Source organism: Diplotaxodon limnothrissa, linkage group LG18, assembly GCF_057381915.1.
Source record: "Diplotaxodon limnothrissa isolate DT_005_m linkage group LG18, D_limnothrissa_male_GT1.1, whole genome shotgun sequence".
NCBI classification, from domain to species: domain Eukaryota; kingdom Metazoa; phylum Chordata; class Actinopteri; order Cichliformes; family Cichlidae; genus Diplotaxodon; species Diplotaxodon limnothrissa.
This window is the reverse complement of record NC_140613.1, coordinates 43265822-43291498: the sequence shown is the minus strand read 5'-3', so window position 1 is coordinate 43291498 and position 25677 is coordinate 43265822. Positions and strand designations below refer to the sequence as shown.

Sequence of the window (25677 nt, the reverse complement as noted above, 5' to 3'; positions counted from 1 at the left end):
GTTTGTGCTTCAAACTGGAAAACCAGCAGAAATAAATCACAGCCTGCCAGAGGTTTAGGAGTTTCTGAGGTGCACCTGAACGCAGCATAGTGTTTCAAAGCCCCTGATTGTCTTCAAACGCCGCATTAGGCTGAAAGTTTACTTTCACTTCCTGAACTTCGTGGAGTGGCGCTTGTTGTTGGTGTGTGAAGAAACTGTAAGTTTGCTTTGTTTCCTCCTTTAACAGTTTGTCTTTAGGAACTTTACTGTTTGTTCAGCTCATGTTTGAGTTCTTCACACAACAAACTGTGTGTGTTTGTATTAAAGTCAGTGTGTAATGTTTCCTGGCTAACATCAGCTGTGTGCAGCTTAGTTCAGCACAAATCTGCCGCTCCATAGTTCACGGTAACGGACTCACAGCTGGACCAACGAGGCCGAGTGTGTCCGCCACTCTGAGCTACGTTCGTGTTTGTGTGCTTGTAGTTTGTACTTTGTGAGTTCACTCAGAGGACGCAGCGTACGTGATGACGTCACAGCCCTTTACCTCCTTTACTGTCACTGTGATTAATATTTACACACCACACGAGACACCTGACAGCATGCTAACGCTAAGCTAAAGCTAAGCTAACGCTAAGCTAGCCAAGAACCCAGAGTGATGTTAAAGCTGAGTAAACACTGACCCCAGACCAGCACCGTGATAAAGTGAGCTGCTGCTGCTGAACCTGAACAGGTAACAAAGTGATGAGCAGTCAGGCTGCAGGTTTCTACCTGTTCATGTTTCCACAGTAGAATCACTTTGAAGTGTCTTTGTGCTGTTTCATCTTTGATTTGTGTTCATAAACACTCAGAGAAACATCACGTGACCTCATCAGGATCTGTGTTGGTGTGTGGGGCTGTACCTCAGCTTTAGATTATGGTGATTATGAGACAGTGTTTCAGCTCATTTTACACAGTAACATGAAAGTACTGTTATGAGGAGTAATGACGTAACATACTCCATTACTTTTAATTAAAGTGTTCTGTGTAATATGTGTAATAATGACTTTTTTGAGTAACTTCATCTCTGTCAATAACAACATTCATACGTGGAATAAAACCACATCAGTGGATCATTGCTGGAGCTGCCTGGACTTCAGTCTTCAGCATCTCAACCAACAGCATCAACATGCTGCTCCAGATGTCTGTGCTCCAGATGTCTGTGCTCCAGATGTTTGTGCTCAAGTGATCAGACTCACAGTTTCATCCTTGAAATAAGTGTTTATATTGTTGACCCACCATTGATCATGATCAGTGGTGGGTCAGCGACATGCTTTCTTTCCGTCTCAGGTTTAAATATCTGGGACTCTCCACCGTTTGGTTTTAGAGCTGAAGAAGCTTCTCAGATGAAACGTCTTCCAGAAACTTAAAGACGTCTCTTTTCTCTCCAAGCTCCTTAGATCACATGACCTGGATGACTGAACCTACAGACATATTGACCTGGTTTCTAGGTCACATGACAGGTCAGAGGTCAGCGACTGTAACTCGGTTACTCCTGTTAATGTGAACTCACTGAGTGTTTGTGGTTTACCTCTCAGACTGACTGAAGATGATGATGGAGGAAGAGGAGGACAGAGCAGAGTCTGCAGGGTCCAGCTGTCCGTCTGTGAGGAGTGACTGGTCCAAAGGCGACGTTCCAGACTTCAGTGGTGAACCTGGAGCAACGAGGTCAGAGAGCTGAACTCACTGAGTAACAGAAATAATTCTGCACTGACATTATAATCAGTGTTGACTCTGGTTGATTGTCTGACTGTGTTTGTGAGCTGAGAGGAAATGAAAATGAGTTTGTAACAAATATCAGTTTTGTCCAGTTTTCCTGTAAAAAGCTGAACTCTAATCTAAGAGGATGTTACTGACAGGAAACAGCTGCATTATCTGCAGTCTGTGTCATCACAGCTGCTTCAATCATGTTTGTGTCTGCAGAGGTCAGAGGTCACAGTCTGCAGGGTCCAGCTGTCCGTCTGTGAGGAGTGACCGGTCCAAAGGTCGACCTCCAGACTTCAGTGGTGAACCTGGAGCAACGAGGTCAGAGAGCTGTGATGACTCCTTTACATGTTTGTGTTTCCTGGATAAATATGACCTGAAACATCCTCAGATTGTTACAAAGATTCATTAAAAAGAAAACAATGAAAGAGAAAAGATCCAAATGTTCGACTTGGTCATTTGCTGTTTGAGGACAGTGATGCTCATATCTGTGGGGAAAGTGTGACCTGAGTGGGTTCATGTTTGTCTTTAAAGAACAGCTCTGATGCTCTTTGTGTCTGATCTGTTAAACAGTCTGAGAGGTCACACAGAGACCCAGCAGCTAAAGCCTGGATCATACTGGCTGCTGTTACTCCATCAGGACAACACTGAACCACAGTGGTGTTCATGGAAATCAGTGCAGCTTTACACTGTATCACCAAAGTACTGACTCGTCTGCCTTCACACACATGTAAACTTGAGTGACATCATATTCTGAGTCCACAGCATTTAATATGATGTCAGCCAAGAGTTCAACATATAACAGCTTAAACTGTTCTGAAAAGGTTTTTTCACAGGTTAAAAAGTGTTTACGGGATTTTTAACAGTTCTTTCAGAAGCACATACGTGAGGTCAGACACAGGGAAGCAGCAACACTGACTGAACACAGCTTTTAGAGGCTAAATTCACATTTTAATAATGAAAGTGGCTTCATGTGTGTGTCCATGGTTCATCCACAGAGTGGAGCAGCAGAGCTCAGAGGGTCCCAGTGGTCAGTCTGCCCAGCAGCATCAAACACAGCTGGACTCCATGTTTATGGTCTGTACATGTACAACAACTACTTTATTATTAATAATAATGCATTTGTTTATAGGTCCCTTTCAGAACACCAAGGACTCTGTGGACTAAATGACCAAAAGAAACAAACTTTGAAATCAGACGGTGCAAATGTGATCACAGGGAAACGTTTTAAACATCGAGGCTTTAAACAGAAACCAAAGTGAAACAGTTTGTAGTCGAGATCAGTGGGAATGAAGCTGAATAACTGTTTCTTCAATAACTCTGAGAAATAAATGACAAATATGATGGAAATTAGCAGCATTAGCACTTACTAATGATGTGAGTCAACACTCTGCTGTATTCAGACGACCACATTAGGTGGTGTAATGGAAACCAGTGGATCCAGTCCAGTCGTGGCGACCTGTGGCGAGTCGATCTGAGCAGCTACTAATGGAAACGGGGCCATAGATGTGTTTGTGCTTAATAACAGTGAATCACAGGATTTTTACATTACAGTTAAAATCTCATGTTGTTTGTTAAAGTGTGCAGTTCAGGGTGTGTTACTAAAACTGTGGTTTGCTCACTTTCCAAAGACCCAACCCCCATAAAAAGCAGCCAATCAGCTCTAAGAGTTACACACACGTGTAAACCAGAGCAGCAAATCAGGTCCAAATGTGTTGTTCACAGTGAGTGGATCATCAGTGTGCTGCTATGTTAACATCCTGCAGCAGGATGTGTTTGGTCAGCTGGTTCACATTTCCTCAGGACCTTCTTGATGTGATGTTCTTCTGCCTCCCTGGCTGCTGTGTCTGTGGGGATGGCGTTCGCTCTGTGTTGTAGCGTCCTGATGACGCCCAGTTTGTGCTCCAGTGGATGATGAGAGTCAAACCTTAAATACTGATCTGTATGTGTAAACAGAGTGAACCTTTAAGACCAGCTGTCTGTACGATCAACTCTGTCACCTATAACATCGCCAAGTTTCTGGCTTCGATCATCAACCTGTTGGTAGTTCAGCTCTGAACACCAGTGAAATGTTTCTCCCACTGAAATCGCTGCATTCATATGAACAGAATCAGCGTTTTGGGACCGTGGAGTTGTGGAGAAATTCTCAGTTAATCAGATAAAGTCAAACTTATAATTGGTGAGGAGATCGTGGATGATATGCTTCTTGATTGTAAAGAAGTGGATGTTGTGTGGACTGAAGTTCAGAGTGGTGGGTCATTCATAAATATTCTGTTCCAGCTGCTGGAGGACAACATCATCACGTTTGTGAAGAACGAGCTGAAGAAGATCCAGAAGGCTCTGAATCCAAATAAGCCCCAGTGCTTGGAGTTTCAGAGGGAGGATGATGAGCAGAGGAGCAGCAGAGAGGCATTTGTGAAGATCACAGTGGACTTCCTGAGGAGAATGAAGCAGGAGGAGCTGGCTGACCGTCTGCAGAGACGTAAGAGGATTTCTTACTTAAGGTTTTAAGCTGTTAGATAAATGAGACACTCATGACACCAGTGTGTTCAGTCATTTCTCAGTGGGTCAGAAAATGTTGTCAGCGATTTGTAAAATATGATTGTTGAAGTTGTACTTTTATTATTATTATTCAGAATTTCCAGCTGCTGTTTGTCATCGTAACCTTAAATCCACCCTGAAGAAGAAGTTCCAGTGTGTGTTTGAGGGCATCGCTAAAGCAGGAAACCCAACCCTCCTGAATCAGATCTACACAGAGCTCTACATCACAGAGGGAGGGACTGCAGAGGTCAATGATGAACATGAGGTCAGACAGATTGAAACAGCATCCAGGAAACCAGACAGACCAGAAACAACCATCAGACAAGAAGACATCTTTAAAGCCTCACCTGGAAGAGACGAACCAATCAGAACAGTGCTGACAAAGGGAGTGGCTGGCATTGGGAAAACAGTCTTAACACAGAAATACAGCCTGGACTGGGCTGAAGACAAAGCCAACCAGGACATCCAGTTCATATTTCCATTCACTTTCAGAGAGCTGAATGTGCTGAAAGAGGAAAAGTTCAGCTTGGTGGGACTTGTTCATCGCTTCTTTACTGAAACCAAAGAAGCAGGAATCTGCAGCTTTGAAGACTTCCAGGTTGTGTTCATCTTTGATGGTCTGGATGAGTGTCGACTTCCTCTGGACTTCCACAAAACTACAATCCTAACTGACCCTAGAAAGTCCACCTCAGTGGATGTGCTGCTGATAAACCTCATCAGGGGGAAACTGCTTCCCTCTGCTCGCCTCTGGATAACCACACGACCTGCAGCAGCCAATCAGATCCCTCCTGATTGTGTTGACATGGTGACAGAGGTCAGAGGGTTCACTGACCCACAGAAGGAGGAGTACTTCAGGAAGAGATTCAGAGATGAGGAGCAGGCCAGCAGCATCATCTCCCACATCAAGACTTCACGAAGCCTCCACATCATGTGCCACATCCCAGTCTTCTGCTGGATCACTGCTACAGTTCTGGAGGATGTGCTGGAAACCAGACAGGGAGGACAGCTGCCCAAGACCCTGACTGAGATGTACATCCACTTCCTGGTGGTTCAGGCCAAAGTGAAGAAGGTCAAGTATGATGGAGGAGCTGAGACAGATCCACACTGGAGTCCCAAGAACAGGAAGATGATTGAGTATCTAGGAAAACTGGCTTTTGATCAGCTGCAGAAAGGAAACCTGATCTTCTATGAATCAGACCTGACAGAGTGTGGCATCGATATCAGAGCAGCCTCAGTGTACTCAGGAGTGTTCACACAGATCTTTAAAGAGGAGAGAGGACTGTACCAGGACAAGGTGTTCTGCTTCATCCATCTGAGTGTTCAGGAGTTTCTGGCTGCTCTTCATGTCCATCTGACCTTCATCAACTCTGGACTCAATCTGATGCAAGAACAACAAACAACCTCCAAGAAATCTAAATTATTTAACAAACCAAAACTTCAATCTCTCCACCAGAGTGCTGTGGACAAGGCCTTAGAGAGTCCAAATGGACACCTGGACTTGTTCCTCCGCTTCCTCCTGGGTCTTTCACTGCAGGCCAATCAGACTCTCCTACGGGGTCTGCTGACACAGACAGGAAGTAGCTGGCAGACCAATCAGGAAACAGTTCAGTACATCAAGGAGAAGCTCAGTGAGAATCTGTCTGCAGAGAAAAGCATCAATCTGATCCACTGTCTGAATGAACTGAATGATCGTTCTCTAGTGGAGGAGATCCAACAGTCCCTGAGATCAGGACGTCTCTCCACAGATTATCTGTCTCCTGCTCAGTGGTCAGCTCTGGTCTTCATCTTACTGTCATCAGAAGAAGATCTGGATGTGTTTGACCTGCAGAAATACTCTGCTTCAGAGAAGGCTCTGCTGAGGCTGCTGCCAGTGATCAAAGCCTCCAACAAAGCTCTGTGAGTAAACATGTGATCAGGCTTTATTTATAACATAAACAGTATCATGTGTGATGGACCCTTAAAAACTTAAACATATTTTTTTACATGATCATCAGCACTAAATACAGTATATTATAGTTAATGTTTGATGGCAGCAGTAAATGTCAGAGTGTCTTAAACATATCTGGGTGTCAGCTTTTATCAAAGTCACGTCCAGAATCATCCTGTAAGTAAATTTCTTTATACAGCAGCTTTCACAGGTCAAAAACCACAAAGTGCTTTACAATAGAAACAGGCAATAAAAACACAGAAGATAAAAACATTAAACAGCAAACACTGAACATCATACAGCCTAAAACTAGTTAAAGGCCACTCTGAATACTAGAGTCTGAATAAATGAGTTAGTGGGACCAGTAAAAGCCTTTGACTGGAAGATCTCAGATGTGAGAAGAGCTGTAGGATTGTAGAAAGTCAGAAACATAAACTGGGACTAAAAGTAAGGACTAAAACTTTAAATAACGCCTAAAATGAACTGGTTACCAGTGTGAAGAGATTAAACTGGAGTAATGTCCAGTCTAATGTGCTGGTTAAAAGCCTCGCAGCATGATTCTGTACTGACTGAAGACGTTCAAAGACTGTGATGGAGCCGTAGGTGATCAACTCCCTCATTGCTCCTCTGGTCTTATTGCTCTGCATCAGTGCACTGCTCAGCTGAAGACGAGTTCACTTCTATATGTTACAATCTGCCTCACCAGTACAGCTCCAAGGATCTGCAGCTGCTGAATCAATTATATTCCTCGTGTTTCTTCTGGTTTACTGTTGTTAGATCTGCATGCTTGATTGTTTTTCAATCTCTCCAATGTCGTGCACTTTGATTTCCGACTGTACACAGTCTGTGAACCATGACAATTTGTGACAGAATGCAATGATCAGTGAGGACCCGGAGGACACTGACATTTACACTGTGCAGAATGAGACTTGAGACTTTATCTCACTGCTTTGTGGACGACTGATGGAAGGACTAATCACTATATCTGCTTTAATTGAACGAATTTCCATTTCACTGGTTCAGTCTCCCAGAATCTCTCAATCATACCTTGACCTTTTCCTAGAGTAACTAACCCTCACTCACCAGGATATGAGCCAGCCTTCCCTCTCATTGCTACATACTTACAGTCTTGCCTATCACCTAGGGCTGCACGATTAATCATTAGAAAAACGCGATCTCGATTCATACTTGTGTGCGATCTCATTTCCAAATGACAACGATTAAAAAAAAAAAAAAACGACGATTGTACCGCATTTTGATCCGGGACGTAATCTGCATGAAAACAAGCGCTCACTCTTCCTGCTCAACAAATGACAAGGGCGGAGCCTTATACCACGTGATACAGAAGCTGTGCCGTGTGATGCTAAAATTAGCAGGAAAAACAACGGAGAGCACATCAGGGATGACGAGAAAGTGACAGGAGAAAATCCGTCCCGGTCAACCACCCAAACATCAATAACGGGAACCTTATACAGCGCTTCCCTATACCCGTCGAACTCGCGCAGGCACAAAGAAACTACGGAGGCTATCACTTATCACCTGACCAAAGATATGGCTCCATCAACACTGTGCAAAACGAGGGATTTAGGAAAACGATCAACACCCTAGACAAACACTACACAGTGCCGTCCCGCAACTATTTTTCTATTGTTGCACTACCTGCTCTGTACACGCAGCGTCGAGCAACGGTGGAGACGGAATTTCAAGCAGTACAACATTTTGTTGTTTTTATGTTTATTTATTGTTTTTATGTTCAGTCTCAACTGTTACGAAGTTGATGTGCAGTTAATAAGTGCAATAAATAGGGATGGGTATCGTTTAGGTTTTATCCGATACCGGTGCCAAACCGGTACTTTTGAAACGGTGCCGGTGCTCAAACGGTGCTTAAAGAATGGAGAACACAAACTTTGTCCAAAAACCTCTCATGCTCAGCTGTTTTTTTGTAAAAAGATAACAATGTGTGCCTTTCCTGCAGCTATGGGGCATATATGGTATCACTCTTGACTGGAAGCAGTGCTTAAACAATGGAAAAAACACAAACTTTGTCCAAAAACCTCTCATGTTTAACTGTTTTCCACTTTTTCTTTGGTCATTTTAGCCTTTTTGGCCAGGGTGAAGGGAGTATCTGCCATCAAACAAGAAGACAGCCGCATGTACAGTGGGGCAAAAAAGTATTTAGTCAGCCACCGATTGTGCAAGTTCCCCCACTTAAAATGATGACAGAGGTCAGTAATTTGCACCAGAGGTACACTTCAACTGTGAGAGACAGAATGTGAAAAAAAAATCCATGAATGCACATGGTAGGATTTGTAAAGAATTTATTGGTAAATCAGGGTGGAAAATAAGTATTTGGTCAATAACAAAAATACAACTCAATACTTTGTAACATAACCTTTGTTGGCAATAACAGAGGTCAAACGTTTACTATAGGTCTTTACCAGGTTTGCACACACAGTAGCTGGTATTTTGGCCCATTCCTCCATGCAGATCTTCTCGAGAGCAGTGATGTTTTGGGGCTGTCGCCGAGCAACACGGACTTTCAACTCCCGCCACAGATTTTCTATGGGGTTGAGGTCTGGAGACTGGCTAGGCCACTCCAGGACTTTCAAATGCTTCTTACGGAGCCACTCCTTTGTTGCCCGGGCGGTGTGTTTTGGATCATTGTCATGTTGGAAGACCCAGCCTCGTTTCATCTTCAAAGTTCTCACTGATGGAAGGAGGTTTTGGCTCAAAATCTCACGATACATGGCCCCATTCATTCTGTCCTTAACACGGATCAGTCGTCCTGTCCCCTTGGCAGAAAAACAGCCCCATAGCATGATGTTTCCACCCCCATGCTTCACAGTAGGTATGGTGTTCTTGGGATGCAACTCAGTATTCTTCTTCCTCCAAACACGACGAGTTGAGTTTATACCAAAAAGTTCTACTTTGGTTTCATCTGACCACATGACATTCTCCCAATCCTCTGCTGTATCATCCATGTGCTCTCTGGCAAACTTCAGACGGGCCTGGACATGCACTGGCTTCAGCAGCGGAACACGTCTGGCACTGCGGGATTTGATTCCCTGCCGTTGTAGTGTGTTACTGATGGTGACCTTTGTTACTTTGGTCCCAGCTCTCTGCAGGTCATTCACCAGGTCCCCCCGTGTGGTTCTGGGATCTTTGCTCACCGTTCTCATGATCATTTTGACCCCACGGGATGAGATCTTGCGTGGAGCCCCAGATCGAGGGAGATTATCAGTGGTCTTGTATGTCTTCCATTTTCTGATGATTGCTCCCACAGTTGATTTTTTCACACCAAGCTGCTTGCCTATTGTAGATTCACTCTTCCCAGTCTGGTGCAGGTCTACAATACTTTTCCTGGTGTCCTTCGAAAGCTCTTTGGTCTTGGCCATGGCGGAGTTTGGAGTCTGACTGTTTGAGGCTGTGGACAGGTGTCTTTTATACAGATGATGAGTTCAAACAGGTGCCATTCATACAGGTAACGAGTGGGGGACAGAAAAGCTTCTTACAGAAGACGTTACAGGTCTGTGAGAGCCAGAGATTTTCCATGTTTGAGGTGACCAAATACTTATTTTCCACCCTAATTTACGAATAAATTCTTTACAAATCCTACCATGTGCATTCATGGATTTTTTTTTTCACATTCTGTCTCTCACAGTTGAAGTGTACCTCTGGTGCAAATTACTGACCTCTGTCATCATTTTAAGTGGGGGAACTTGCACAATCGGTGGCTGACTAAATACTTTTTTGCCCCACTGTAGCTATGATGATGTTTGCTAGTTCACCTTACATGCATTAATGTAATAACGTGGTTAGCCTACTCAACGTAAATTACACACGAACAACATGAAGCTACTCACGCAGAGAAGAACGGCTGCTGCTGCATCATCATCCTCATCATTTCTGCTACACTGGCAGGGCTAGGGGCCAGGACTCTCCTCTTCGGGTTTTTGGGGGATGTTCTAACTCCGGGTCGATAACAGGCACCACACCCGCAGTAGATGCGCTCGGTGTGAGGTCTCGCAGCAAGCTATCAAATACGGCGCATTTCTTGGCTTTTAAAAAAAACGCTATGCGTCGCCAGGTGTTTCATCGGATTCGAGGTGTTACCTCCTTTGACAGTATCACAGTATCAGCTTAAAGCACTTGTTGCTGCTGAGTTTGCATCTTTTGCTGTGAAGTACAGCCAGACTTTGACCGCTTCGCCTTGGACATTTTTAATCTGTAGCTCTGCTCTAACAGAACGTACGTACCCGGCCCCGCCTACTATCCTCGGAAACGTAAAATGATTGGCTAGAAGTGTATCACAGCTCAGGAAAAAAAAGCACCGAAATAAAGCACCGAAATGTGCGCTGCTTTTCGGTCTGGTTACTACCGTTTATGTCAGAACCGGTGCCATGACCGGTACCCATCCCTAGCAATAAATATTTATACTGGAAAAGAAAATCGTGAGAGAATCGTGATCTCAATTCTAAGCCAAAAAATCGTGATTCTCATTTTATGCAAAATCGTGCAGCCCTACTGTCACCTGTTCACAGAATGAGTCATCACTTGTTTTTGTTTAGCATTTAATGAACAAGTTCCAGGTCTTTATATTTACACAGGGAACATTTTTAAACTAAAACGTTTTTTAGCCATAAATAGTAATGCACACTGACATTTGTCTTTCTTTCAAAGGTTCAACACAAGAAGTGATTTAAATTAATCACAAACAGTTTGTTATCAAATGACAATTTTTCAGATTATGTCTTTATTTTGTTTTTGTTTTTTAGGCTGAGTGTCCCTGATCTCTCTGAAAGAGGGTATGAAGCTCTGTCCTCAGTTCTCAGCTCCCAGTCTTCTACACTGAGAGAGCTGGACTTAAGTAACAACAACCTGCAGGATCCAGCAGTGGAGTTTCTTTCTGCAGGACTGAGAAGTCCACACTGTAAACTGAATACTCTGAGGTGAGATCAAGTTATGTTGTGCTTTTCATGAATTGACAGAATTAACCAATAAGAAGCCACTAAATGGGGAAAAAAGTCAGTTAAACTTCTGTAATAGTTTTATGTTAGTGTCATCTCTTAGTGTTGACTAGGGCTGCATGATTTTGCATAAAATGAGAATCACGATTTTTTGGCTTAGAATTGAGATCACGATTCTCTCACGATTCTCTTTTCCAGTATAAATATTTATTGCACTTATTAACTGCACATCAACTTCATAACAGTTGAGACTGAACATAAAAACAATAAATAAACATAAAAACAACAAAATGTTGTACTGCTTGAAATTCCGTCTCCACCGTTGCTCGACGCTGCGTGTACAGAGCAGGTAGTGCAACAATAGAAAAATAGTTGCGGGACGGCACTGTGTAGTGTTTGTCTAGGGTGTTGATCGTTTTCCTAAATCCCTCGTTTTGCACAGTGTTGATGGAGCCATATCTTTGGTCAGGTGATAAGTAATAGCCTCCGTAGTTTCTTTGTGCCTGCGGGAGTTCGACGGGTATAGGGAAGCGCTGTATAAGGTTCCCGTTATTGATGTTTGGGTGGTTGACCGGGACGGATTTTCTCCTGTCACTTTCTCGTCATCCCTGACGTGCTCTCCGTTGTTTTTCCTGCTAATTTTAGCATCACACGGCACAGCTTCTGTATCACGTGGTATAAGGCTCCGCCCTTGTCATTTGTTGAGCAGGAAGAGTGAGCGCTTGTTTTCATGCAGAGTACGTCCCGGATCAAAATGCGGTACAATCGTCGTCTTTTTTTTTTTTTTTTTTTAAATCGTTGTCATTTGGAAATGAGATCGCACACAAGTATGAATCGAGATCGCGATTTTCTAATGATTAATCGTGCAGCCCTAGTGTTGACCTAGTGTTGCAATAAACAGGATTTATTGCAAAAAATCTAAAAACTCTTTAGTGCACCCTCATTGCAATTTAATAACAGTGTTTAATGTTTATGTGTCATTTTTCAGACTGAGTCACTGTAAGCTCTCAGAGAGAGGCTATGAAGCGCTGTCCTCAGCTCTCAGCTCCCAGTCCTCTAGTCTGAGACAGCTGGACCTGAGTAACTCTGACCTGCAGGATTCAGGAGTGAAGTTTCTGTCTGCTGGAGTGAAGAGTCCACGCTGTAAAATGGAAACTCTCAGGTCAGGATTTAAAATGTTCCACCGATGATCATGTTAAACCTGATTTCTATTACTGCATAAACAGTCAATTGATTTGAAAAAAGTCTTAATGTAGAAATTAGTGTCTGGGGTTTTTAGTGATATTTGTTCACTTTCTGTCTTTCATTTGCAATGAAATGTCCCATCTGCTCCTCTGAGTCCAAATTCTTTATTTTAGCAGTGCTTCATCCACCAAACCTTCTAGTTCGATTCCTGTATTCTGAAGGTTTTTACAGAGCTGTTTGTTCAGATATCAGAATTTGATTTTCAGAAAATTTTAGTAATAAAAATATGATCAATTGATTATTTCTGACTGAAAAGATGAAATATATATTTGGTCATAGTGATATGACTCATTGCCTCACTTAAACATAAAATGTAAACAAAAATTCAAAACAATAGATTAATATAAAACTGAATTTGACTGTTGAGCTTAAAGTGAGCTTGAATGTTATTCACTTCCCGTTTTATTTTGGTAGTTATCGTCTCTGGTTTTTACTTTTACTTCCTCCCCCGACATTGTCTACATTAGTTTCAGCTGTAGAAGATTTATTGACTGTTTGATTTGTCACTTTTTTTAAAACTATAATTGTTGACTTATAAACTATTGCTAAAATGTATTTTTATTAAAATACCAAATAATTTATTACTTTATCATCTAATTAGATTATAATTCTGTAAATAGGGGTGATAGTGTGGTCTATGTGGGTTGTCTTCAGGTACTATTCCTCCCACAGTCCAAGAACATGCATGCAAGGTTAACTGGAGATGTGTGATTGTGAGCATAAATTGTCTGTCTCTGTGTTTACCTGGCTACATCACCATGGTTACTGATGCTGAACCAATAACCTGGTCTGGATCAGGTTATGTTCAGAGTTTTTGTTTAAAATCAACTGAAGTGCCTCGTTTTCACTGATTCTTTCATTTACAGGAAGCTTTAAGTGTGATATAGAGTCAGTCATATCTGACTAATGTCAGTGAATGAGGCCCAGCTGTAAAGTCACAGCAGTCACACTGTATGTGTCTCATTGTCACTGGAGTTTAGGCTCCATGCATCCAGCTGGTGCTGCAGAAAAAGTAGAAATGTTTCTGTTTGGTTCTAATGCTGAGTCTCTTTTACAAAGATAGCACTGCAGCTAATCCTGCTCATGTAGCCAGTTAGTAAAAACTCAAGTCACTGTCAGACACAGCAGACATTTATTGATAATCTCACTGTATGTGGTCTTTTAGCGCCTCCTAGTTGTGAACATGTGGAGTGGTGTTAGTCTGGGTGACGAGTGTAACTGTTGAGTGAGAAAGACTGTGGTCGTGTCCAAATTCATGGGCTGCTTCCTCCTGAGCACCCGGCCTTCGCGGTCTACGTGGGCCGGGTCCTCAGAAGGTCGGGTAGGCCGGAAGTAAACGGCCGTGAAATTGGACGGTCTAGCCTTCTGATTAGCGTCACTGCTGTCTCGGTGGAGTTTAATAAACTCGGCCGTCTGCTCCTTGCTATCTAAAATATAACAGGACACTGGTGTAAATTAGAATAGAATTCAACTTTATTGTCATTGCACATGCACAGGTACAGGGCAACGAAATGCAGTTTGCATCCATCCAGAAGTGCTTTAGTGATATATTACAATATATATTAGCAATAATATAGATATGTGAGTATATTACAGAAATGGGTCTATTATGGTATGTTATAATGTACACGGTATGAAGTATGTTGTGAATATTCTATAACTATAAGTATGTACAGGCTGTAGTGAGTACAAGCTATGTACAGGATATGAACAGGATATAAATATGAAAAACTATACAGAATATGAAATAAATAACTTTACAGAATCTGGGATATACAGCTATACAGAAATGGGAACTATGCAAGTTGTAAACAGTTGTAGGATTAAAAATTATCGTATGTACAGAATGATTATTTACACAGAGCTATACAGTAGTGCAGTTAAGATAAGTGAGGGTGTAGATAGTTTCTACAGAGGCTATATAAAGTGCTAGTGGTTGTGAGTGGTGGTTCAGTCCATGTTATTATTGTGTTTGAGGGTACAGTTGTCCATTGTGGGTGTGTGTATGTTCAGTCCATGAGTTTAACGTGGGTCAGATGTCAGGAGGCAGAGTTCAGGAGTCTGACAGCTGTGGGGAAGAAGCTGTTCCGGTACCTGGTGGTCTTAGTCCGGAGGCTCCTGTGGCGCCTCCCAGAGGGCAGGAGGGTGAAGAGTCCATGTGATGGGTGACTGGGGTCTTTGATGATTTTCCCAGCCCTTTTCAGACACCGCTTCCTGTAGATGTCTTTTATGGCAGGAAGTGGTGCTCCGGCGATGCGCTGGGCAGTTTTCACGACCCTCTGCAACGCCTTCCGGTCCGAGGCAGAGCAGTTCCCGTACCAGACTGTTATACAGTTGATCAGGATGCTCTCGATGGTGCAGCGATAGAAGTTCACCAGGATGTCTGAGGACAGGTGGTTCTTCCTCAGAGTCCTCAAGAAGAAGAGGCGCTGGTGAGCCTTCTTGACCAGCTTGGAGCAGTTGGTCGTCCAGGTGAGATCCTCGGAGATGTGGACTCCCAGGAACTTGAAGCTGCTCACACGCTCCACAGCCGTCCCCTTAATGTGGATGGGTGGATGTGGGTCAGCATTCCTCCTGTAGTCCACGATGAGCTCCTTGGTCTTCTCGGTGTTAAGCAGCAGGTTGTTTCTGTCGCACCACTCAGCCAGACGATCCACCTCCTCCCTGTAGGCGGCCTCATCGTTGTCACTGATGAGGCCAATCACCGTGGTGTCATCTGCAAACTTAATGATGGTGTTGGAACCATCAGCAGGTCTGCAGTCGTGGGTGAAGAGGGAGTAGAGGAAAGGGCTCATCACACAGCCTTGTGGTACACCGGTGTTCATCGTGATTGTAGATGAGCAGCGGTTATCCAGCCGGACATGTTGGGGGCGGTTGGTCAGGAAGTCCAGTAACCATTTGCAGATGAGGGAACTGATACCCAGGTCTGTCAGTTTCCTGATGAGTTGTGAGGGGTGGATTGTATTGAATGCTGAACTGAAGTCTATAAACAGCATTCTGGCGTAGGTGTTGTTGTTGTCCAGGTGTGAGAGGACAGAGTGCAGTGCGATGGAGACTGCATCCTCTGTGCTCCTGTTCCGGCGGTATGCAAATTGGTGGGGGTCCAGGGTGGGGGGGAGACAGGATTTGAAGTGTGCTAGGACCAGTCGCTCTAAGCACTTAGTGATGATGGGGGTGAGTGCTACTGGGCGGTAATCATTGAGGCAAGATGGGTTGGAGTTTTTGGGTATCGGGACGATGGAGGTGGATTTGAAGCAGGCCGGTACCACAGCGTGGGCCAAGGACAGATTGAATATGTCTGTGAGCACTCCTGCAAGCTCCCCAGAACACGCTCTGAGAACACGCCCGGGGATGCCATCAGGGCCTGCAGCCTTGTGGACATTGATCCTGCTCAGCACCGCTCCTACCTCGGTGGGGGAGAGAGTCATAGGTTGGTGGTCTGGCGTCATGTCTGCTTTGGTTGTGGTTGTGGGGTTCCCTCGCTCAAAACGAGCATAAAAGTTGTTGAGCTCGTTGAGGAAGGAGACATCAGAGGATGCGGGGGAGGGTTTGGTGGTCCTGTAGTCTGTGATGGTCTGGAGTCCTTGCCACATGCGTCGGGGGTTGGAGTTGGAGAAGTGTTCTTCTACCTTCTTTTTGTAATGGTGTTTGGCTTTTTTGATGCCCTTCTTTAGATTAGCCCTGGCTGTGCTGTAGGCGTGTGCATCTCCTGACCTAAAGGCAGTGTTGCGGGCCTTCAGGAGGAGACGAACATCCCGGTTCATCCAAGGCTTCTGGTTGGGGTACATGGTGATCCGTTTCTGGGTGGTGACACTGTCTGTGGTTTTGGAGATGTAATCCAGTACAGATGAGGCGTACTGGTCCAGGTCTGTGTGGGTGAACATATTCCAGTCTGTGTTTTTAAATCTGTCCTGGAGCACTGCCTCTGTCCCCTCTGGCCACACTTTAATTGTCCTCACAGCAGGTTTCACACGTTGGATGAGTGGTGAATACCGAGGTGTGAGGAACAGGGAGAGATGGTCCGATTGTCCAATGTGGGGGAGGGGTGTGGCTTTGTAGGCTCCAGCCAGGTTGGAATACACATGGTCTAAAGTCTTGTCTCCTCTGGTGTGGCAGGAGACATGTTGGTGGAATCTGGGGAGGACTGTCTTTAAGTTGGTGTGGTTGAAGTCGCCAGCAACAATAAAAGCAGCCTCGGGGTGTTTATTCTGGTGTTTGTTAATGGCTGCAGAAAGTTCTTTCATGGCCAACCTAGCATTAGCGTCGGGGGGTATATACACGGCAGTGAGTATGATCGAAGTGAATTCTCTGGGGAGATAATAAGGTCTGCATTTGACCATTAAAAACTCCGCATTAGGTGAGCAGTGACTCTCAGTAGTAGTGGAGTTCATGCACCAAGCATTGTTAATATAAATGCACAAACCTCCACCTCTGGTCTTGCCGGAGTCATCTGCTAGCCTGTCGGCTCGGTGTGTGTGGCGTCCTGCTAACTCGATAGCATTGTCCGGGCAGCTGTTGTTCAGCCATGTTTCGGTGAAAAACATGACATTTGAGTCCATAATCCGTCTGTTGTTAGTGATGGAGAGCCGTATCTCATCCATTTTGTTTGCCAGAGAACGGACATTGGCGAGGAAAATACTGGGTAAAGGCAGCCGGTGTGGTGTTAGCTTTAGCTTAGCCCGTAGCCCTCCGCGCCTACCTCGCCTTTGTTTACGATCTCGGCGCCGTCTGCGTGCACTTCCGCCCAGCCGGGGAGAGTGGGCAGCCTCCGGTGTTCTGGAGATCTCTGGGATGAGTCGGAGATCGGCGATAAAACTGTTGGAGTTGTGAGTCCAGATGTCCAGAAGCTCTTGTCTGCTGTAGGTCAGCAACGCACAGCAATTCTGGACGAATAATCCGGTTAAAAGTAGATGACCATCTCACACGTCTGTTTAATCAGTTTTCTGTTTGACGTTTATTCAGTTGTGTAAAAACCAAGGACGAACCCACCCGGGGGATTCATAGTTTTATTTTATCTAATCTGATAACTTTAATCTCAGCCAAACCGATTTACTCACGAACAAATAAAACACTGAAAAAGCCAAACAATGACATTTTTAGGTTGTCTAAGTGACTTATATATTACTTTTAACCTGATTAGCGAAAGTCTGCGGTGATCTGAAAATGATGTGCCGGGAGTTGTGCCGTTCTCGGCCGCATCAGTGACCCTCGAGCTCCCGGCTAGCTGTCGAGCTGGTGGGTAGCAGACGTCTCCGAAAACGTCGAAGCACTTTTGCAAATATGGGATATCTTGATAAACCGAGCAGATATTTGATGTTTACACAACTACTTTCTCGCCTGAAAATATGTTAAAAGTTTTGTGACCCAGAAAGATTAATAAGAGTAAATTTAAATCTTAGTAGCGGTCGCCATTACCAGAAACTGGAGTTTGGCTGGGCCGCAATATGAATTCTGGGATATGGTGGGCCACGAAGGACACACCCGACCCATCCTTCAAATTCGGGGAAAAGGAGGACGCATTTGTCGGCTGCATTCGGAGGAGTCCACGAATTTGGACAGCCTTCGGCGCGTCGCTGTGACGTTATCGGTCTACAAATGCGGCTCAGGAGGAAGCAGCCCATGAATTTGGACACACCGAGCATGCGTGCTGGTAGCACCTTAGCCACAGCTTGAGTGTGGAGGAGAAGCTGAAAAAGAAGGTTTTCTAGTTTGTAAGGAGGAAAAAAACTGAGAGGAATAAGTTAAAGAGAGGCTGGAGAGTAACACAGAGCAGCAATGAATGCTGCTCACACAATTTAGACAGTTTAGCATTAAATGTTCGAGTGAGTTAGCTCCCAGCTAACTAGCAAACCAGCTAACTAGCAAACCAGCTAACTGCACCCACAAGCTGCGACTGCGTCTTTCTAACAAGAGCGTCAGACACTCAGACTGGTTTTCTTTGTGGATGATGATTTATTCTCACTGATCCTTCATGATGATGCTGCCATCCACCCACTGCTCCTAGCAGTGTTGCCAACTCCTCAGTAAGGAAAATTGCTATTGGCTGTCCTAAAAGTTGCTGGAAGTCGCTGAATGACGTCATCGCCTAATTTGGATAAATGGTCATGCTAATGTAATTGTAACGTACGTTGTAGGAGAGAAAAATAACATCGTGGAAGCGACATAACGTGAGTAAAAAACGTCCTGGAATGCATTTAAATAAATAAATCATAGTTCTGTCTGTAACTATTACAACACTCTCACCACATTTGTTAACAATTCTCTCAACAAATGTGTTTCTCCTCGTTCTTTGTTATCCAGCTGAGACTTTGGGTATAAATGTGTCATAAACAGGAGAAAGCAGTGCAGGTTCAATGTAATCAAACCTCAGACTGAGTTCAAAATCATCACCTGTCCCTGATACCACGTCAGCACCAGAACCATGATGTGTTTACTCACATTTAAAAAGGTGGAGGTCAGTGTGAATGGACTGTTGTCATTGGTCTGAATGTGCCTCTATAAACATGTGCTCTTCATTATTGATGTTTTCCTTATGAACAGAAAATGAGACTTAATAAAATCCTCTGACTGTTGTTGGAGCAGGTTGGGTCCTGGGTTTGAGTCCCCCGCTGAACCACAGGGGCTTCTAGCTTTGTTTCACAGTGTATAGAACAACAAATAAAACCAAATCTCAAAAAAACGCATCAAACTTTGAGGGTTGAACCAAGGATGAGGAAGCAGACTCGGCCCCAAACAGCTGGATATATGGATGTTACCACAGCAACCACAGCAGTGTGCTCTCAGTATATTTAGTTGTATAAAGGTGTTTGTGGTGTGTTGCAGCTGAAGCAGCCTCATGTATGTTGACACAGGGAGAAAATAGTGTGAGGACACTGTTCACAGCAGTCACAGCTCGCTGCCTTCAACAGTCTCTTCCTTCCTTGTTTGGATGTCACTGATATCATCTTCTGCTCTCACACTGACCACCTGTTGGAGCTAACATGCTAACATGGAAGCCGCAGGTATGCCACCTGTGGCAGCTGAGGTCACGTGATCTGAGTGTTTGAACCACACGTTGGAGCAGCGTTTCCAAACATCTGCACTTCAGAAGCTCCAAAGTGTGGAAACGTCACTGTGGAGCATCCCAAGAGATTTTCTTGCCTCTGCAAAGCTAAGCTTGCAAACAGCACCATAGTTTGTCAATCCCAACCAATCAGAGCGCTCCTTATGTCACGTCACATGACGCGTGTGTTTACCTCTTTGATTAGCACCCAAAGAACTAAAGAAAGGCTAAAAGGACGTTCAGCCAATCAAATCCCTCCTAGGAACAGGAAGTCTAGAGAGGAAATGGAGCAGAGAAGGAGAATCACCAGTTTAAATGTCTGAGTTTTAAACTGGTGACCCTGTAAAGAGGCTTTTATTGACTCTGTTTTCTTTACAGCTTTTTTCACCATTTAAACTGTTTAATATCAGATTTAGAAATAACTTTTGGACAGTTGTTGTACATTTGCACTAAAATGTGACACAAATAATGACTTTCTGACTTTACTTTGGACTAATCTAACGACTCAGCCTAGCTATGTTGGACTTGGTGTGGAAGCAGCTCCCAGTTTGAGTTCAGGAGACAGACACCCTCTACTTTGAAGATCAGCTTCAAACTTTCCTTTTTGATAAAGCTTATAGTTCGAGCTGGATCAGGTGACCCTGAACCATCCCTTAGTTATGCTGCTATAGGCTCAGGCTGTTGATGATGCTCTGCTTTCTTCTCCACTCCCCTCTTTTCACTCCTGATGCTTTCATATGTCACGACTGCATGTCCTTAACTTTTGTGTCTCTCTGAGCTCATCTCTTCTCTTTCCCCTCACCCTGCAACCAGTCATGGTAGGTTTTTTTGAAGCTGGGCTTTGTTCTCTTCAGTTGGGTGTCTTCCCTGCTGCCTTTAAAACGGCGGTGGTGAGGCCCCTTCTGAAGAAGAGCAATTTGGAATTTAATGATTTTAATAACTACAGACCTGTATCCAACTCACCATTTTTAAATAAAATCTTAGAAAAACTTGTTTTTACTCAGATTACTGATTTTCTCAATGATAGACAGATCCTGGAGATATTCCAGTCTGGATTTAGGGTGAACCACAGCACAGAGACGGCTCTCCTAAAGGTTTTAAATGATCTTAGATGTAACTGGGACTCCCAAAAGCTCTCAGTGCTGGTGCTGCTGGATCTAAGCGCAGCCTTTGATACAGTAGACCACGCTATTCTTTTAAACAGACTAAAACACATGGTGGGCCTCTCTGGTGCTGTACACAGCTGGTTCACTTCCTATCTCTCTGACAGATCTTTTATGGTGAGTATGGATACATGCTCCTCTAAGATCCATAAAATGACATGTGGTGTGCCTCAAGGGTCGGTTCTAGGCCCTGTACTTTTTAATTTGTATATGCTCCCTCTCGGCGGTGTCATCAGGAGGCATGGAGTGAACGTCCACAGTTACGCTGATGACACGCAGCTGTACATCTCCGTGTCTCCTGATGACACCAGACCAATGGATGCCCTTTTTAACTGTGTCTTGGATATAAGATCTTGGATGGCAGAAAACTTTTTACAGCTTAACCAGGACAAAACTGAAGTTTTAATCGTCGGTCCTGAGGCTCAGAGAGAGAAACTCTTGTCTAAATTACAGGCATTTTCACTATGTCCTTCGCTACAAGTGAAAAACCTGGGTGTTATTTTTGACTCTGAGCTTGGTTTTATCCCACATATTAAACATGTAACCAAAATTGGATTTTATCATCTAAAAAATATAGCCAGAGTCCGCCCTATTCTCTCTCGGGCCAACACGGAGATGCTGATGCATGCTTTTATTACCAGTCGCATTGATTACTGTAATGCCCTGCTCTCTGGTCTTCCTAAGAAGAATATTTCAACTTTACAGCTCTTGCAAAACTCGGCAGCTCGTGTGCTGACGAAGACCAGAGGGCGGGCCCACATTACACCGGTTTTAGAATCGCTGCACTGGCTCCCCGTGTGTTTCAGGATCGATTTTAAAGTTCTTTTATTGGTTTTTAAATGTCTTAATGGTCTTGGGCCTTCTTATCTCTCAGATCTGCTTTTACCATACGAACCCTCGCGGACCCTGAGGTCCTCTGGTACTGGCCTTTTGATTGTCCCTAAAGTCAGGACACATACTCACGGAGAGGCAGCTTTTCAGTGGTATGGTCCTCGTCTGTGGAACAGCCTGCCGGAGGAGCTCAGGGCCGCAGAGAACGTACATGTTTTTAAGAACAGGCTCAAGACCTACCTTTTTAATTTAGCTTTTACTTAGCGTTTATTTATTTTATGCTTATTTATTCTATCCTGTTATTCTATTTATATTATATGCTGTGTGCCCAGCCTGGAGGCTGCAGTCTGTAACCGGCTCCCTGTGATAGTGTTTCCTCACCTGGCTCATGTGTGCCCAGCCCAATTTTACTCTTTGTTTGTGTGTGTGTGTGTGTGTGTGTGTGTGTGTGTGTGTGTGTGTGTGTGTGTGTGTGTGTGTGTGTGTGTGTGTGCGCGCGTGGGGGGGGGGGGATATGTATCCATGATCGTTTATGTTAATGAGAGTGTGGGGAGTGAGTTGGAGGGCGGGGGGGGGCGCTTTTAACCATGTAAAGCACTTTGTGCTATATCTTTGTATGAAAAGTGCTTTATAAATAAAGATTGATTGATAGATTCTCCTCCAGGAGCCTGTTTTCACTGGGAGGATCGTTGTGTCAAAGGGAGTTCTTCCTTCCCACCATCACCAAGTGCTGCACACAGTGGATTGTCTGGTTTTTGGGGCCTTACACTGTTAAACAGCTTCAGACGACTGTTGTTGTCTGTTGGGAATTGTCACTTTTAAATAAAGTTACATTGAATGGATGTAAATGGATAGATGTTACTGTGACAAACAGAAAATGATCTTTAAAAGATAGATTGTTGTTTTGTGTGTCTGCAGTCTGTCAGGCTGTCTGATCACAGAGAAAGGCTGTACTTCTCTGGCCTCAGCTCTGAGCTCCAACCCCTCCCATCTGAGAAAGCTGGATCTGAGCTACAATCATCCAGGTGACTCAGGAATGAAGCTGTTGTCGTCTGGACTGAAGGATCCAGGCTGGAGACTGGACACTCTCAGGTATGGAGAGAATGTCTGATAGAGGAGGACAAGCTGGAAACATTTCCTGTGTCCTTCACTCACTTCCTGTTTGTTTCCTGCAGATGAGACATGAACAATCACACATGCAGGAATATTTTCAGGGACAGACACACTAGTCTAGCTGGATAGTACGTGGATATTTATGTAGGGGGTCTCCAAGGAGTCTGTTTGCAGGAACATTAATGATAACTGATAAGTCATGTTGAGAGTTTCCTTAAAAGTAGACCTACAGTTAGGTCCATAAATATTTGGACAGAGACAACATTTTGTAACTTAAGTTTTTAAAAATCTCAGTGACGAACCAATTTCAGTGACCAAAAACGCCGTTTACGTGTGGACGAAAGGTGCAAACGCATAGAAAAATCTGCGTTTTCAAAAATACCCGGGTACGTGTGGACGTAGCCTAAGGATCAAACCTCTATCATTATGCAATCGATTATAGAACTCTAAGCATATATGAGTAAATATTTCTAAGCATAAATGACAATCAACAATATAAACCTTACAGCTGGTTTTAATAACAGAATTTATTTGTTTCTCAAATGAGAAAGAGCTATCGAGAAACACTCCTAAATCTTTAGTTGTTAACTTTTCCAGTGGGCCAAGGTCAACATTATCTGCTAATGCTAAATAGGCTGCCGTTATTAACTAACGCTAATTTGATGCGAATTAGCATTATGCACTAATGTTAACACTTACTTTTTAACAATGTGAACGGCTAATGCTAACATTACAACATTGTTGTAATGCTTACCCTAGCATTACAACAATCTGAGCTGCTAATGCTAAGTAGGCTGCCATTAGCACCTACGTCTAATTCAAGGCAGATACGCATTAGAACCTAATGCTCATATCGTTTTCCTTTACTTTATAACAACGTGAGCAGCTACTGCTAAATAGACTGCTGTTATTAGCTATCCACCAAAAATATCCACCAGGGTGGATATTTTCGAAAACTCAGTTTTTGCATTTACGTGTGGACGAGAAAAACGGAGAAAACGCAGAAAACGCAGCGTCAAAGGTGTGCGCCTTTTTTGACGTCACACTGTGCGCCACGTTATTGTTTGGGTGAAATGAATTTCTACAATACTGTTACTGTTAATTCTACTCTCTGCAGTGTTTAAATGCTTACATATACACACAGTTACTGTCCCTCCACACATACGACTCGGTTCTGCTTCTATGCCCCAGCTTTGTTTACTTTTTCCCACCAAGGCTTCTAGACTTCTGATTGGCCAACATTTCTACAGGTTAGGAATATAGCGCCACCTGCTGCTTTGGCATGTTCCTGGCAGCGTTTTCCTTCATTTCTGCCTTTATGTGTGAACGGGATTATTTTTTAAAACGAAAACGGAAAATCTCCGTTTTTAAAAATACCCGTGTACGTGTGGACGTAGCCTCAGTAGTCTGTAAAGACTCTGTGTGCCTTCCAGAGTGCTCTGGCATGCACACACACCTTAAGGTCATGAGAGAGGTCGTACCTTCTCTTACTGATTTATGGTTTAGGAGAACACCTGCTCTGTGTCTGGTTAAGTATAAGAGCCCTTTGTTAGGGGGACCGCTGGACTCTTAGCACCAGCTTTGGGGAGTCTTCACAGGGTCACATCTGGAACACACACAGACACACACGCTATGCACAGACTGGTACTCTTTGTTCATACCTGTGTAAGACGTCACATGTTAATGAACTTGTGCATATTCATGTGACCTCAATAAAGAGCAGTGTTACGAGGGAGCAGACGAGAGCGACTGAGGTCAAGTGAAGGAACGGCGCTGTCACAGTTCTCTCCCTCATCAATTGTCTGGTTCCAGCGGTGGGTCTGTGCTAGACGACCCATCACCAGCTTTTTCCACTGGTTACCAGTACGTGGTAGAATCCACTTCCAGATCTGGTTGTCTTTAAATCTGTGAATGGATTGGCTCCATCTTATCTCTCTTTAACAAAAGAATCCAAGTGGAGCCCTCAGGTCTGCAGATAAGCAGCTTCTGACCAGAACTAGACGTAAAAACAGAGGTGAGCTTTATCGATGGCTGCAGCCAAACTCTGGAACAGTCGCCCTTCACATCAGGTCGTCACCAACACTGGACATTTTTAAAAGCCGGTTGGAAACACATTTGTACTCTGTAGCTTTCAATCCTGACCAGTCTTTATAGTCATTACTGTGTATGTTTCCTATTTTCTCTCTACTCTGTGCAGCACTTTGGCTCAAGCTGTTTTTAAATGTGCTGATAAATAAATGTAGATTTCTTTGAATAAAACAGTGGAGCCGAGCTTTGAGCTCAGTGTGTAACAGTGTGTGTGTGAGAGCCATGTAATGTCCATGTGTGCATGCTGACTGTGCTGCTCTGACCCCCCTCCTCCTTTCAGGGTGGAGCCTGCTGGAGTCCGATGGTTGAGACCAGGTCTGAGGAAGTGTAAGTGTGTTTTTAATGGGATTCATGAAAACAAAGCAGCACACATTCAACCATCTTCATCATGTCAGGAGTCATCATCAAAGTGTCAATCAATGAACAGATGATGGATCAATAACTGCAGCTGGATTGTGTTTGTTCTCTCCATCAGATTCCTGTCAACTCACAATCGACACAAACACAGTGAACACAAACCTCCAACTGTCTGACAACAACAGGAAGGTGACACATGTGTGGGAGGTTCAGTCATATCCTGATCATCCAGACAGATTTGATGTTTTTTATCAGCTGCTGTGTAGAAATGGTCTGACTGGTCGCTGTTACTGGGAGGTCGAGTGGAGAGGAGACGTTTGTATATCAGTGAGTTACAGAAGCATCAGAAGGAAAGGAGGCAGTGACTGTGGGTTTGGATTCAATGATCAGTCCTGGAGTCTGTACTGCACTGATAATGGTCCTCAGTCTGTCTGGCACAATGACAGACAAACATCCATCTCCTCCTCCTCCTCCTCCTCCTCCTCCTCCTCCTCCTCCTCCTCCTCTGTCTCTCACAGAGCAGCAGTGTATGTGGACTGTCCTGCTGGCACTCTGTCCTTCTACAGAGTCTCCTCTGACACTCTGATCCACCTCCACACCTTCAACACCACATTCACTCAAACTCTTTATCCTGGGTTTAGAGTCGGTCGTGGTTCCTCAGTGTCCCTGTGCTGAGTGGAGTGT

The 25677-nt window shown here is 44.1% G+C and overlaps 1 protein-coding gene across 3 annotated transcripts; it reads left to right on the top strand.

The window, feature by feature from the left end:
- The first annotated feature begins 1564 nt into the window (after window positions 1–1564).
- On the top strand, window positions 1565–25668 carry LOC146614285 (protein NLRC3-like). 3 transcript variants are annotated; one of them, XM_085377149.1, is made up of 10 exons: window positions 1565–1683; window positions 1939–2040; window positions 2718–2796; window positions 4000–4201; window positions 4356–6156; window positions 10963–11136; window positions 12143–12316; window positions 22354–22527; window positions 24917–24963; window positions 25112–25668. In XM_085377149.1, exons 1-10 carry the CDS (start codon window positions 1565–1567, stop codon window positions 25666–25668), a joined length of 3429 nt encoding a protein of 1142 aa, XP_085233275.1. The 3 variants fall into 3 exon arrangements, with proteins under 3 accessions (XP_085233275.1, XP_085233277.1, XP_085233276.1); XM_085377150.1 differs by lacking the exons at window positions 1565–1683; window positions 1939–2040; window positions 10963–11136 and having other exon boundaries at window positions 2725–2796; XM_085377151.1 differs by lacking the exons at window positions 1939–2040; window positions 10963–11136; window positions 12143–12316; ... (1 more) ...; window positions 24917–24963; window positions 25112–25668 and having other exon boundaries at window positions 4356–6160.
- The last annotated feature ends 9 nt before the right edge of the window (window positions 25669–25677 follow it).

Excerpts from the sequence above, each read along its gene's own strand:
- LOC146614285 (XM_085377149.1), top strand. The coding sequence starts at position 1,565 with ATGATGATGGAGGAAGAGGAGGACAGAGCAGAGTCTGCAGGGTCCAGC. Across the intron at positions 2,041-2,717 it reads GGTGAACCTGGAGCAACGAG|AGTGGAGCAGCAGAGCTCAG; the intron begins GTCAGAGAGCTG and ends GTTCATCCACAG. Across the intron at positions 4,202-4,355 it reads GGCTGACCGTCTGCAGAGAC|AATTTCCAGCTGCTGTTTGT; the intron begins GTAAGAGGATTT and ends ATTATTATTCAG.